This window comes from Sparus aurata, unplaced genomic scaffold, assembly GCF_900880675.1.
Source record: "Sparus aurata unplaced genomic scaffold, fSpaAur1.1, whole genome shotgun sequence".
NCBI lineage: Eukaryota > Metazoa > Chordata > Actinopteri > Spariformes > Sparidae > Sparus > Sparus aurata.
Genome location: NW_022045112.1, coordinates 45,001 through 57,010, shown reverse-complemented (window position 1 = coordinate 57,010; position 12,010 = coordinate 45,001). Strand labels below are relative to the sequence as shown.

Sequence of the window (12,010 nt, the reverse complement as noted above, 5' to 3'; positions counted from 1 at the left end):
ACTGTCGGAGCAGGCAGATCTTTTATGAAGACAATAACTATATGTCTCATCACTATGTTGTATATCAACCCTAATAAATAGTTGTTGAAAACTACCATCGTGCCTGTTGTGTCTGTCGAAGGAAAAAAACAAAACTATTCTTAGACAATAACCTCTTGCCATGAGCAGATTCAATCTGATACAGAGGCAGAGTGTAATGACTCTCAGGACGCCGTGAAGGTCCAAGATCCTGTCAGTTGAAATGTTAAAGTTTATACACATAAGATGAGTCTGTGTCCAATAACACGTGGTAGTTAAAGCCTTTATCCGATGCGTCCGCTTAAAAGCAAGAAGCAGGTGTCAACTCTGGCTGCACAAACAGACCTGGATGACATGAAACAACCTGTAAGCAGAGTGAGTGTACGAGCATATGTGTCGTTTTGTTTGCGTGATATGAAATGGAGATCGTGGAGGAGCCAAGGGAAGTACATTAAAACAAACCAAAAAATAAAAAATACCACACGGATTCTGAGTACAGTTTGTAATTATACAACTTTATTTGTTTCACCTTACACTATGCATAGGCATAGACTGCAAAAGTATCTTGGTTACTCCTCTTGATGGGTCATGGTTTTCCTTGGCTTACAAATAAAAAACAATCACATCAATACATTGCTGTTCTTCACATCTTCACAAATTTTGTAAAAACTGACTTTTTAGTCACAGAGTATTCAGATAAGGCAATCATTGAAAGATGACAATGGTCCTGGTCTCTGACCTATCTCGGCTGTAAAGTGATGGTTGTAAAACTGCCACAGCTCCAGCAGTGACAAGTCCCCCATTTGATCTCACCACGACTGAGGCATTTCCCCTCGAGATGACCAAGTCATCGGCTTCAGCAATCCCCAGTTCGTGTTGCTTCTCGGGTATCACCATCTCCTTGGATGGTTGGAACCACAGATGTGAGTGTTCCCCAAAGAACCATCCTCCCAGGGGCTCTGCCAGGTCATTGGACAGGATAATGTACTTGTCAATGATCATGGAGCCCTTGACATGTATGTTGCGTATATTCCCATCGTCATCAGGTTTAATTTTTGTATAGCCGCTTCTGTCCACACTCGTAACTGGGGTGAATTCTTTGTCTTGGGCCGGTGTAAAGTTAGGAGCCAGGACCCATACACCATGCGAGGTGATGCTGGGATCATCTTTGTTGGTATAGACAACCACGCAGTTGTTAGCCTCCATGTCAAAGTGTATGCCCAGACCGTCGTTGATATCTTCGTCGAATTGAGGCGAGGCTCCCCTAGAGAAGATCACTGTGCCCTTAGATGCCATTTGATCAGACTCCCCAAAGCGAACACTGCTTTTAAATCTGGATATGACCAGGTCGGTGCAAGATGATTCGGTTACGCCATCTGGGGTGCACTGGTAAGCTTCTCTTTTGTGTAGGTTTGGATGGATGTTGTATGTGAGACTACCTTCTACTGTCATATTCTCGTACACGTGTGACACGATTAAACCGTCCTTGTTGTTGATGAGCATCCTGTCCACGGACACTGAACCATCATAGACGGTGACTTTGGCAGGCTCACACTCTTCAAGTGCCTCTGCATTGCTCATGGCTGTAATGGAGTATGTGTTCAGTTTCTACCGGTATGATGTGCCATGAATCTGACCTTCACCCTGGCTTATTGCTACACCCAGGTGTCTCTGGCTCTCTTGGTTGGTATTGTAAATACAAATGATAAATACAGCTCGTGTTTCTGCAGTGTGGAAAAGTTTCTAAAGCCTTGGTTGGATAACACACAGCTGCTGCGACTAAATACTTCCGCTTGTATCAACAGGCAGGTGTTAACTCTGTCTGTGCAAACGGAAATGTATCACCACAATCAAGTCTGTTGTGTTAGCCGAAGTTGTGTTAGCCTTTGACAAGACAGTGACTACATCTTCCCACATATGTTCTTATTTCCCTACGTCTATGTTAACCTCTGAATATGTTCACTTTGTTATGTATCATATAAGAGACAGACAGTGGAAGATGAAGGTTTGGTCAGAGTCTTTTATTGTTCATATCATCAATGGAATACATGTAGAAGAAATCAGCAGTCTAGAGTGCAACACATACGTCAAAGTGGCATCATTGTTATCCTTGATTTGAAATGAAGAATGGTCAGCCACTGAGCCAAACTATGCACATGTTCGGATCAGTGGCCAAGTCATTTTTAGCGTCATCCCAGTCAGTGTCTTGTAGAAGCTATCCAGGTATGTGAGCGCGCCACACCCCACATGCTCCGTGAGTGCTCGTGTGAGGTCAGTTGCAGTCTCGATATGTTTGGGCGTACTGCACGGTAGGCACAAAGTCCATATGAAACTTTTTCAGAGTTTCTCTGTCAAGGTCCTCTAATCCGTTTGCGCCATTCTCCATCACAGTGGCTGCATTTACATCGGTAGCTTTGCTGCATTCAGAAAAAGTCTATGAGAAAAGACTATGGGCGCTGGTTACAGTCACCACTCATTTAAAGTGAGGAGAGGAGGTGGTGAGGAGTATGCACGTCCATATAGGCATTGCTCCCAGGTTCTCAGGAACGCATTGCTGTTACCATTTCCCTTCCCCAGAGCACTGTCGATTAAGAATGTGGTCCTTTCACGAACATCCTCCATAGTGCAGACATGCTCCAGCTCTTCTAATGTTATCTTCCGATCCTCATAGAGAATCATTGTAACCATGCGCACTTTATCCATGTTACCCATTGAATCTCTTATGTAGCCGAGTCGTTTTCCTCGGAGGACGTTCATGGTATCAGTCGGTTGGTCTGCTGCAATGGTCGGTATGTCTTTGAGTCTGGTCCAGACTGGTGGTATTAATGATACAGTTAGCTTCATTTATACATTACCACGGTAGGATGTTTCAGCAGTTGTTAGATATCCCCGAAGCAGTGTCCGCCGAGATGCAGAAAGCTGACCTGGTGTACCTACTGGGAGCGCTTTGAGGGAGACTGGACGGGCAGAAGGTAATAGACAAACTAAAGGTTGAGAAGTTTTTGGTTAGACTCTTTTATTATCCATATCATCAATGCTGCGTTTATGTTGGTAGCTCTGCAGCATCCAGAAAAAGTCAGTTTTTGGCTGACTACAGGCGCTGGTTACAGTCACTCTTTCAAAGTGATTCCTTCCACCAAGTCATCACGATGGATGTCCTTCATCAGGGTTATCATCACATCTCGTGCGTCATCTCGCAAGTGCTGCGAGATGGCCCTTGCTAGCTGGGTTAAATCAACCATACGACACAATTTACTGGCACGTAAGGGTGTTCGCCAGTCGAGTTTTATGCGACCCAAGTGAAACTTGAGCACCTTCACTTCCTCACTGGTGAGATTCTCCAAGACGGCAAGTATTTCCTTGGGCGACATACCATCATACGGTGAGGAGTATGTGCGTCCATATACGAAGTTCTCCCAGGTTCTCATGAATACATTGCTGGTACCATCTCCCTTCCCCAGAGCATTATCGATTAAGAACTTGGTCCTGTCACGAGCATCCTCCATAGAGTAGATATTCTCCATGTCTTTGAACGTTATCCTCCCATACCCATAGAGGACTCCTGTGATGATATGCACTTTGTCCATGTTACCCAATGAATCTTTTATGTAGTCGAGTCGTTTTCCTCGAAGGATGTTCATGGTATCAGGTGGTTGGTCTGTGGCAATGGTCGATATGTCTTTGCGTCTGGTTCAGACTGGTGAAGTTACGATTATTGTTGCCTCTTGTCTACATTTCTGAGGTAGGATGTTTCAGCGGTGGTTAGATATCTCCGAACTCGCCTCCAACAGTCGACAGGGTCCGCAAAGACTCTGTGTGACAACGCGTGACTGCAACCGAATGCGTCCGCTTATAAGACAGAAAACCAACCACAAACGTATAGTAGTGAAGGTATCACCACACTCTAGTCTGTACAGAATAACAAAATGAAGGTTGAGTTTGTCTGCAAGTGTCTGCGAGGCATGATTCCACTAACCCTCCCTCCTCTTACAGCGAGATGAACTCTCGAGTTACCTTGAGCCACAATTTACATAGACACCACACACTGTACTCTATGCACAGGAAGACTTTATTGGGGTTCATATAAACATCACACGGTTATCAATTGAAAAACATACAACATGTGACACAGCCAGGACGGCAAAGTTGTTGGGGATGCTTGGCCAGAGAAACGAGTGTGAAAGTCTATGACGATGAGACATGTGTGCGCCTCTTTGTCCACCGTGGTCCCAGTTATTCGGGAATCTTCACAGGCTTCTTCAGGCCGCCAGTGCCGCTCTACATGTTCACTGATAGGACCGAACACCTATGGGTGGTTTGCAATGTATCCCATATGTACGATTAGGTTCCAGAACGTCTCCAAATTGATCAGCGGGGAACCAACCCGTTTGCAGCATTGAGGTGAGTGTAGCGACCATCGAGTACTTTTGAGTTGAAACGGCCATCATCTTTCAACGATTCCCTCACTGTCTTTGTTGGGTCCACCACCATCAACAAGAGGTACACAAGCCAGTACACAGTGTATGTGTGTGTGGTGCAAATTTTTGTGTTGCATTTTGGGGCACCCTCCTCCTTTTCAGGGCGGCAGATGTCGCTGTGTCATGTCATCCGGTTAACCCTTGCGTTGCCCTTTCGGGTCAGGGTGACCCACCCCCGAAATCATTACCGCTTGTGTCCGGTAGAGGCCGCTATTACCCCCCCCCCCCATGCCTTTTTGTCACGCATGACCCCCCCTACAGTCGATGACTGGTATAGCACGCAGTGCTTTTAGCCCTTGCGTTGCCCTTTCGGGTCAGGGTGACCCACCCCCGAAATCATTACCGCTTGTGTCCGGTAGAGGCCGCTATTACCCCCCCCCCCCCCATGCCTTTTTGTCACGCATGACCCCCCCCTACAGTCGATGACTGGTATAGCACGCGGTGCTTTTAGCCCTTGCGTTCATTCACTTAGTTAGACATCAGTCGTTCAGATCCCCTTGATCTCCCCTTGTTTGCAGAAGAAGAAGAAGAAGAAGAAGAAGAAGAAGAAGAAGAAGAAGAAGGGCTCAGGGTTTGCCAATGTAAATGGTGTTGGTGGTGTTGATGCTGTTGCTGCTGCTGCTGCTGCTGCTGCTGCTGCTGCAGAACAGGTATAGGCTGAGTAAACACTGGTCTCCAGAGAGTCAAAATTTCCCTTGCGGCTGAATCAACAACCACTTCTTCTTATCCCAAGAGACCCAACTTCCCCCTTTCATCTCATCTCCAGACACCCAACTTCCCCCTCATGTGATCTACAGCTGAGTAAACCAGAAATCTAAACTTTCCCATCCTCTGATATGCAGCTGAGTAAACACATAGTTACTCTGTTCTCCATAAACCTAAATATTATCTGAGGCTGAATAAACAACCACTTCCTCTTATCCCAAGAGACCCAACTTTCCCATCCTCTTTGATATGCAGCTGAGTAAATACATCGTAACTCTGTTCTCCAGAAACCCAAATTCCCCTTTATATTTGTCTGCGGCTGAATAAACAACCAATTCCTCATGGGTTACGCGTAAGATGTGTAACATGAAGGAGACAGAGATGTCTCATACTGTGTCCAGAGAGCCAAAATTACCCTTGCAGCTGAATCAACAACCACTTCTTCTTATCCCAAGAGACCCAACTTCCCCTTTTCATCTCATCTCATCTCATCTCCAGACACCCAACTTCCCCCTCATCTGATCTACAGCTGAGTAAACCAGAAATCTAAACTTTCCCATCCTCTGATATGCAGCTGAGTAAACACATCGTTACTCTGTTCTCCATAAACCTAAATTCCCCTTTATATTATCTGAGGCTGAATAAACAACCACTTCCTCTTATCCCAAGAGACCCAACTTTCCCATCATCTGATATGCAGCTTAGTAAACACATCGTAACTCTGTTCTCCAGAAACCCAAATTCCCCTTTATATTTGTCTGCGGCTGAATAAAACAACCAATTCCTCTTGGGTTACGCGTAAGATGTGTAACATGAAGGAGACAGAGATGTCTCATACTGTGTACTGTAGGTTTTCATAAACATTTCTGCAAAAGGCAGAAGAATACAGAAGAATGTGAGGACAAAACTGGTAGACATTTCTCAGAGTTTTCCTGTTTTTATTTTTATTCAGCCCAGCAAAGCAAAGTACATCGCATCACATCACATAATACTTGAGACATGAGAAGCTTCATAGCGGGGCCCGAGAGGCTTCTTAGAGCTGGGAGCTGTAAAAAAAAAAAACACAAAAAAACCAAAATGAATTTAAAAAATAGATGAAAATACAGAGATGACTTGTTCTACGATCAAGGTCGAGGGTAACAATTACACATCACACAAACACAGGTTGTTACTCTGAGTCTTTACCCGTCTTCAGTCTTCATGTCATGGACATGGCCATCATTTTCCCTTTTGAGTTGTCGGATACATTCTCTAAGCTGTGCAGAGGGTCCAATCTTTCCGCACAACTTGTACAGCAAGGGTCTGTTGCTCTCCTCTGTCAGACTCAGGAACTTTTTTGTGTCAATCCCTTCAGATGCAAAGTTTGGGATATGACACTCAAAACCCCACTCTCTCAACTTGGTCTCGACAAAGGCGTCCATTATAACAGACGGGGGGGGGAAAACCCAAGAGTAGAATGAAGCTCTCTGAATGAATGAATGAATGAAGTGCTTGCAGTGCTTGCAGTATCCACATCTATATGAAACCAGTGCTCTGACTGAGCTATATCTGTCAGCATTGGATCTGACTAGCTTTATGTTGTCCACCTGACGCAAAGTCATCCGCCTGACGCGAGGTCATCCGTCAGACTCAATGTGTTCCAACTGACGCGAGGTCATCCAACCTGCGCTGTACTGTTGGCATTGGCAAGCCTGTGCTGTTACGCGAAAACGGAGATGGATGTGGATTTCTGACACAAAAGCCGTAGGCGCTGTTACGCCAACACGGAGATGAGTCTAAATGTCATCTGACATGTTTGGGATTGTTTCTTTTCTTTTCTTTTCTTTTCTATTCTTTTCTTTTCTTTTCTTTTCTTTTCTTTTTTTACAGCCTGTGCTCTGCTGTTGACAGTGGCAAGCCTGCGCTGTTACGCGAACACGGAGATGAGTCTACATGTCATCTGATATGTTTGGGTTCCTTTCTTTTTTGTTCTTTCTTTTCTTTCCTACAGCTTGTGCTGCGCCTTTCACTTTGGCAACCTTGTGCTGTTACGCGAAAACGGAGATGGATGTGGATTTCTGACACAATGTAATCCCACCAGTCAACCAGTTTCTTTAGTTCAATATAGTTTTATTTCATTTTGTAACAAACACACACCGACATGACATGTAGATTGGCACAGTAACATTTTTTTTTGTCTTTCATTTCACTTTACAAACACTAGCACATCCTCCTTGGACATCTTTGGAAGGTCAAAGGCGTGCATGTTAAAGGAGGCCACCACCAATGAGATGAACTCCCGGTTTGCTTGAGGGATGCTGGTGTCGCCGCACAGTTTCTGCAGTAGCCGAGCCATAGCGGCGGTATCGTCTTCGTTTAACTCAAACTCTATATATTCCTCTGGAAGCAGCTGCTTGTATTGCATCAGCAGGTCCAGGGCGCATTTGACCTCCACGATCCTGTTCTCGTAGATGGGTGTCGTCATCATGTTTTTGAGATGCGCGACCTTATCGCCGAGCGCAGAACGCACCTTCTCCGTCAAATGCACAACGGGAGGTTTTCTCCTGACTGAAATAAAAAAAAAATCAAGACAAACATTGGCTGAACAAAAAAAAAAAACAAACAGCGTGTGGTGGTGATCGTTTGTATTCCAGGCCTCGATCGATTCGCTCAGCATAGCACATACTCACCAAACTTCCCCCGGGGTCCGGATTCGAGCAGGTCTAAATACATGCCTCTATCCACCTGAAAAACGACCCGTAGGAATTTCATTGCGCTTTCCTCGCTCTCGAGGTAGCGATCGATGAGTTTGGGCATCATCTCAACCTGATTGATCTTGCAGTGATAAGACCTGAGGAGATCATTATCCGAATCTCCTGTCCGTAAATGATTCACATAAGAGCTCATCATGCTGTGTCTATCTGCTATGTCTTGCTTCCACGCCTGCAACATTTGGATGCGTGAAGTCCACTTGATTGAGCCTGAGCTCTGGGCATTGTCAGCTTCCACCTTCAGCATTTCTTCTAACACTTTATCCACCGTGTTCACATCGACGACGGGGCTCGCCATGGTCACAGACTTTTGGTGTAGTGCGCAGGCTTAGCACTACACAGAAAGAGAGAGGATTGTGAGTAAATGGAGCTGTTGTTCTGCAGTCTACTTATAAGCATTTATATACGCATGTGACGCAATGTTATCCAACCTGTGCTGTGCTGTTGGCATTGGCAAGCCTGTGCTGTTACGCGAACACGGAGATGAGTCTAAATGTCATCTGACTTGTTTTTTTTTTTTCATTACAGCCTGTGCTGCGCCTTTCACTTTGGCAACCTTGTGCTGTTACGCGAACAGGGAAGTGAGTCTAAATGTCATCTGACATGGTTTTTTTTTTTATTACAGCCTGTGCTGCGCCTTTTCACTTTGGCAACCTTGTGCTGTTACGCGAAAACGGAGATGATTGTGGATTTCTGACACAATGTAATCCCACCAGTCAACCAGTTTCTTCAGTTCAATATAGTTTTATTTCATTTGTAACAAACACACATCGACATGACATGTAGATTGGCACAGTAACATTTTATTTGTTTTATTTTTTTTTCACTTTACAAACACTAGCACATCTTCCATAGGCATTATCGGAAGGTCAAAGGCCTGCATGTTAAAGGAGGCCACCACCAATGAGATGAAGTCCCGGTTGGCTTGAGGGATGGTGGTGTCGCTGCACAGTTTCTGCAGTAGCCGAGTCATGGCGGTGTTATTGTGCTCTTTTAACCCGAACTCGGCATATTCCTCTGGAAGCAGCTGATTGTATCGCATCAGTACGTCCAGGGCGCAGTTGACATTCACGATCCTGTTCTTGTAAAGGGGTGTCGTCGTCATGTTTTTGAGATGCGCGACCTTATCGCCGAGCGCAGAACGCACCTTCTCTGTCAATTCCACCACGGGAGGATCTCTCCTGACTGAAACGAAACAATACAAACAAACAAACAAACAAACAAACAAAACACATGCAGAAAATTATTACTTCAGTTGAGCAGCAGCAGCAGCAGCAGCAGCAGCAGCAGCAGCAGCAGCGTGTGACGATCCCTCCCCTTGTTGAGGCCTTGATTATTTTGCTTTCGGTCGCACATACTCACCAAACTTGCCACTGGGTCCGTTTTTTAGCAGGTCCAAGTAGAGGAATTTCTGCTTCTGAAATAAGACCCGTAGGAATTTCATTGCGCTTTCCTCGCTCTCGAGGCAGCGATCGATGACTTTGTACATCAGTTTAACTGGATTCTCCTTGGCATGATAACAGTCAAGGAGCTCAGCATCTGACTCTGAATTTGTCAGGATAAGATCCAGAAAGCGTCCAATACCATGGTGTTTCTCTGCTATGTCGTGCTTCCACCCCAGCAGCATCTGGATGCGCGAAGCCCACTTGATTGAGCCTGGCCTCTGAGCATTGTCCGCTTCCACCTTCAGCATTTCTTCTAACACTTTATCCACCGTGCTCGCCATGGTCACAGGTCACTTTGGTGTAGCACACAGGCTTAGTACAAAGAAAGAGAAAGAGAGAGAGAGAGAGAGAGAGAGAGAGAGAGAGAGAGAGAGAGAGAGAGAGAGCGAGAGCGAGAGCGAGAGCTAGACAGACAGACAGACAGACAGAGAGCAAGAGAGGGTTGTGAATAAATGGAGCTGTTTTGTTCTGCAGTCTACTTACATTTATATACGCATGTACACATTTACTGGGGGTGGCCAGGCAAACCCAACGGACTCGACACTCAGTATCAGAGGAGCGATCGGCAGTCGGACACTCACCACTTGATGGTCTTACAAACCGGCCCTGTTCTGTCCAACCGATACGATGTTGCCAAACATGCACTGTACTGTCCGTCTGACGCGATGTCATCCAACCAGAAATGTTGTGTCCAAACGACACGACGTTATCCAACCGGCACTGTCGAGTCCACCTGACCCGACATTACCAACCCGGCACTGTACTGTCCGTCTGACGCGATGTCATCCACCCGCGACTGCGGATTTCACGGCTAAACAGGTGTTGGATGAGATGTCCTCACACGACAGGGGACACTACTCTGATTCAGAAGAAGACGTGTCTGAAGAATCTGACGTGGTGGAGGAACGCGAGGACGAGGGTTGTCGCGCAGGAGAGGAGGCTGAGGCTGAGGCTGAGGAAGAAGAAGAAGAAGAAGAAGAAGAAGAAGAAGAAGAAGAAGAAGAAACTGAAGAAGAAACTGAAGAAGAAGAAGAAGAAGAAGAAGAAGTAGAAACATACATGTCCAAGAACAACACTATCAAATGGTCCTCAGTGGCATTTTACAAAGATCGCAGGGTAATAGGGCAACACGATGATGATGCCGATGTCGATGATGATGATGATGATGATGATGATGACAATGTCAGAGATATGAGGATAAGAAAGAGAAGGAGGAGAAGAAGGGAAACAACAGCTACAGCAGAAGCAGCAAACCAACCGGGACCCACCGCGTACGCGGTTGCCAATGCCCAAGACATTGTGTCAACATTTCTCATGTTTCTCACACCGGCGATAGAAAAAATTGTGCTAGACATGACAAATCTGGAGGGTTTCCGAAAGTACGGAGAAAACTGGAAAGACATGAGTCGTACCGACTTGCGCGCCTACATAGGGCTGCTCATCTTAGCCGGTGTCTACAGGTCCCGAGGCGAGGCCGCAGCCAGTCTATGGGACGCGGAGAGCGGTAGGGCAATTTTCCGCGCCACCATGCCTCTCAAAGTGTTTCACACTTACTCGAGAATGCTACGCTTTGACGATCGCGAGTCGAGACCCGAGAGACGCGCCACTGACAAACTGGCAGCCATAAGAGAGGTGTGGGACAAATGGGCAGAGCGGCTTCCTTACCTCTACAACCCAGGGCCTGACATAACAGTGGATGAGCAACTGGTTCCCTTCAGAGGTGAGTGTGTGTGTGTGTGTGTGTGTGTGTGTGTGTGTGTGTGTGTGTGTGTGTGTGTGTGAGTGAGTGAGTGATTTGATATCAATTATTTGGTTTGTTATTCTGATTCTTTTCTCCCGTTGTCTCTTTCTTACACACACACACACACACACACACACACACACACACACACAATAGGTCGTTGTCCTTTCCGACAGTATATGCCAAACAAGCCGGCCAGGTATGGAATCAAGATATGGGTGGCGTGTGACTCAAAGTCAAGCTACGCGTGGAAAATGCAAGTCTACACCGGGAAGCCGACCGCCGGCGGTTCGGAGAAAAACCAGGGCATGAGGGTTGTGCTCGATGTCACAGAGGGGCTGACGGGGGGCAACAAAACTGTCACGTGTGACAACTTCTTTACCTCTTACGAGCTCGGACAGCGCCTCTTAGAGAGGGACATCGCCATGGTCGGTACGGTCAGAAGAAACAAGCCCGAACTCCCGCTCGCGCTGCTCACGTCCAAGAACAGGCAAGTCTTCTCCTCAAAGTTTGCATTCACATCCGACACCACTTTGGTGTCCTACATGGCAAAGAAAAACAAGAATGTTATGCTCATGAGCACGTTGCACACAGAGGCTCCCGACGACGTTGTCGCTGGCCGTCGCAAAGACGGGAAACCGGCCATCGTTTTAGACTACAACAGCAACAAAGGAGGGGTGGACAACTTAGATAAGGTGATTGGAACATACAGCTGTAGAAGAATGACAGCCCGCTGGCCCTTGGTCATCTTTCACAACATCATCGATGTTTCTTCGTACAATGCCTTTGTGTTATGGCGAGAGATCAACCCCGGCTGGCTGCCGGGTAAACGAAACAAAAGGAGGCTGTTCCTGGAGCAGCTGGGAAAGGCGC

At 46.3% G+C, this 12,010-nt stretch overlaps 3 protein-coding genes across 4 annotated transcripts in view; 1 reads left to right on the top strand and 2 right to left on the bottom strand.

Moving 5' to 3' along the window:
• Nucleotides 1-7,098: 7,098 nt before the first annotated feature.
• LOC115577725 (uncharacterized) lies at nt 7,099-8,258 on the bottom strand. The gene is made up of 2 exons (XM_030410619.1): nt 7,871-8,258; nt 7,099-7,748 (listed from the first exon to the last, which is right to left on the bottom strand). The coding sequence occupies exons 1-2, from the start codon at nt 8,247-8,249 to the stop codon at nt 7,387-7,389; spliced, it is 741 nt and encodes a 246-aa protein (XP_030266479.1). The 5' UTR covers nt 8,250-8,258; the 3' UTR covers nt 7,099-7,386.
• A 508-nt stretch (nt 8,259-8,766) lies between these two features.
• LOC115577726 (uncharacterized) lies at nt 8,767-11,632 on the bottom strand. 2 transcript variants are annotated; one of them, XM_030410621.1, is made up of 3 exons: nt 11,520-11,632; nt 9,314-9,708; nt 8,767-9,136 (listed from the first exon to the last, which is right to left on the bottom strand). In XM_030410621.1, exons 2-3 carry the CDS (start codon nt 9,675-9,677, stop codon nt 8,775-8,777), a joined length of 726 nt encoding a protein of 241 aa, XP_030266481.1. In that variant the 5' UTR covers nt 9,678-9,708; nt 11,520-11,632; the 3' UTR covers nt 8,767-8,774. The 2 variants fall into 2 exon arrangements, with proteins under 2 accessions (XP_030266481.1, XP_030266480.1); XM_030410620.1 differs by lacking the exon at nt 11,520-11,632 and adding an exon at nt 9,978-10,272.
• LOC115577724 (piggyBac transposable element-derived protein 4-like) overlaps nt 9,801-12,010 on the top strand; it is a 2,671-nt gene continuing 461 nt past the window's right edge. The window contains exons 1-2 of the mRNA XM_030410618.1: nt 9,801-11,116; nt 11,294-12,010. The exon at nt 11,294-12,010 is cut by the window's right edge and continues 461 nt beyond it. Of these exons, the coding sequence (XP_030266478.1) occupies nt 10,024-11,116; nt 11,294-12,010 (1,810 nt within the window). The 5' untranslated portion in view covers nt 9,801-10,023. The remainder of the gene's footprint in view (nt 11,117-11,293) is intronic.

Coding starts and splice junctions, on each gene's coding strand:
- LOC115577725 (XM_030410619.1), bottom strand. CDS start 8,249: ATGGCGAGCCCCGTCGTCGATGTGAACACGGTGGATAAAGTGTTAGAA. Junction 7,749..7,870: donor CGGACCCCGGGGGAAGTTTG/GTGAGTATGTGC, acceptor TTTTTATTTCAG/TCAGGAGAAAACCTCCCGTT.
- LOC115577726 (XM_030410621.1), bottom strand. CDS start 9,677: ATGGCGAGCACGGTGGATAAAGTGTTAGAAGAAATGCTGAAGGTGGAA. Junction 9,137..9,313: donor CGGACCCAGTGGCAAGTTTG/GTGAGTATGTGC, acceptor GTTTCGTTTCAG/TCAGGAGAGATCCTCCCGTG.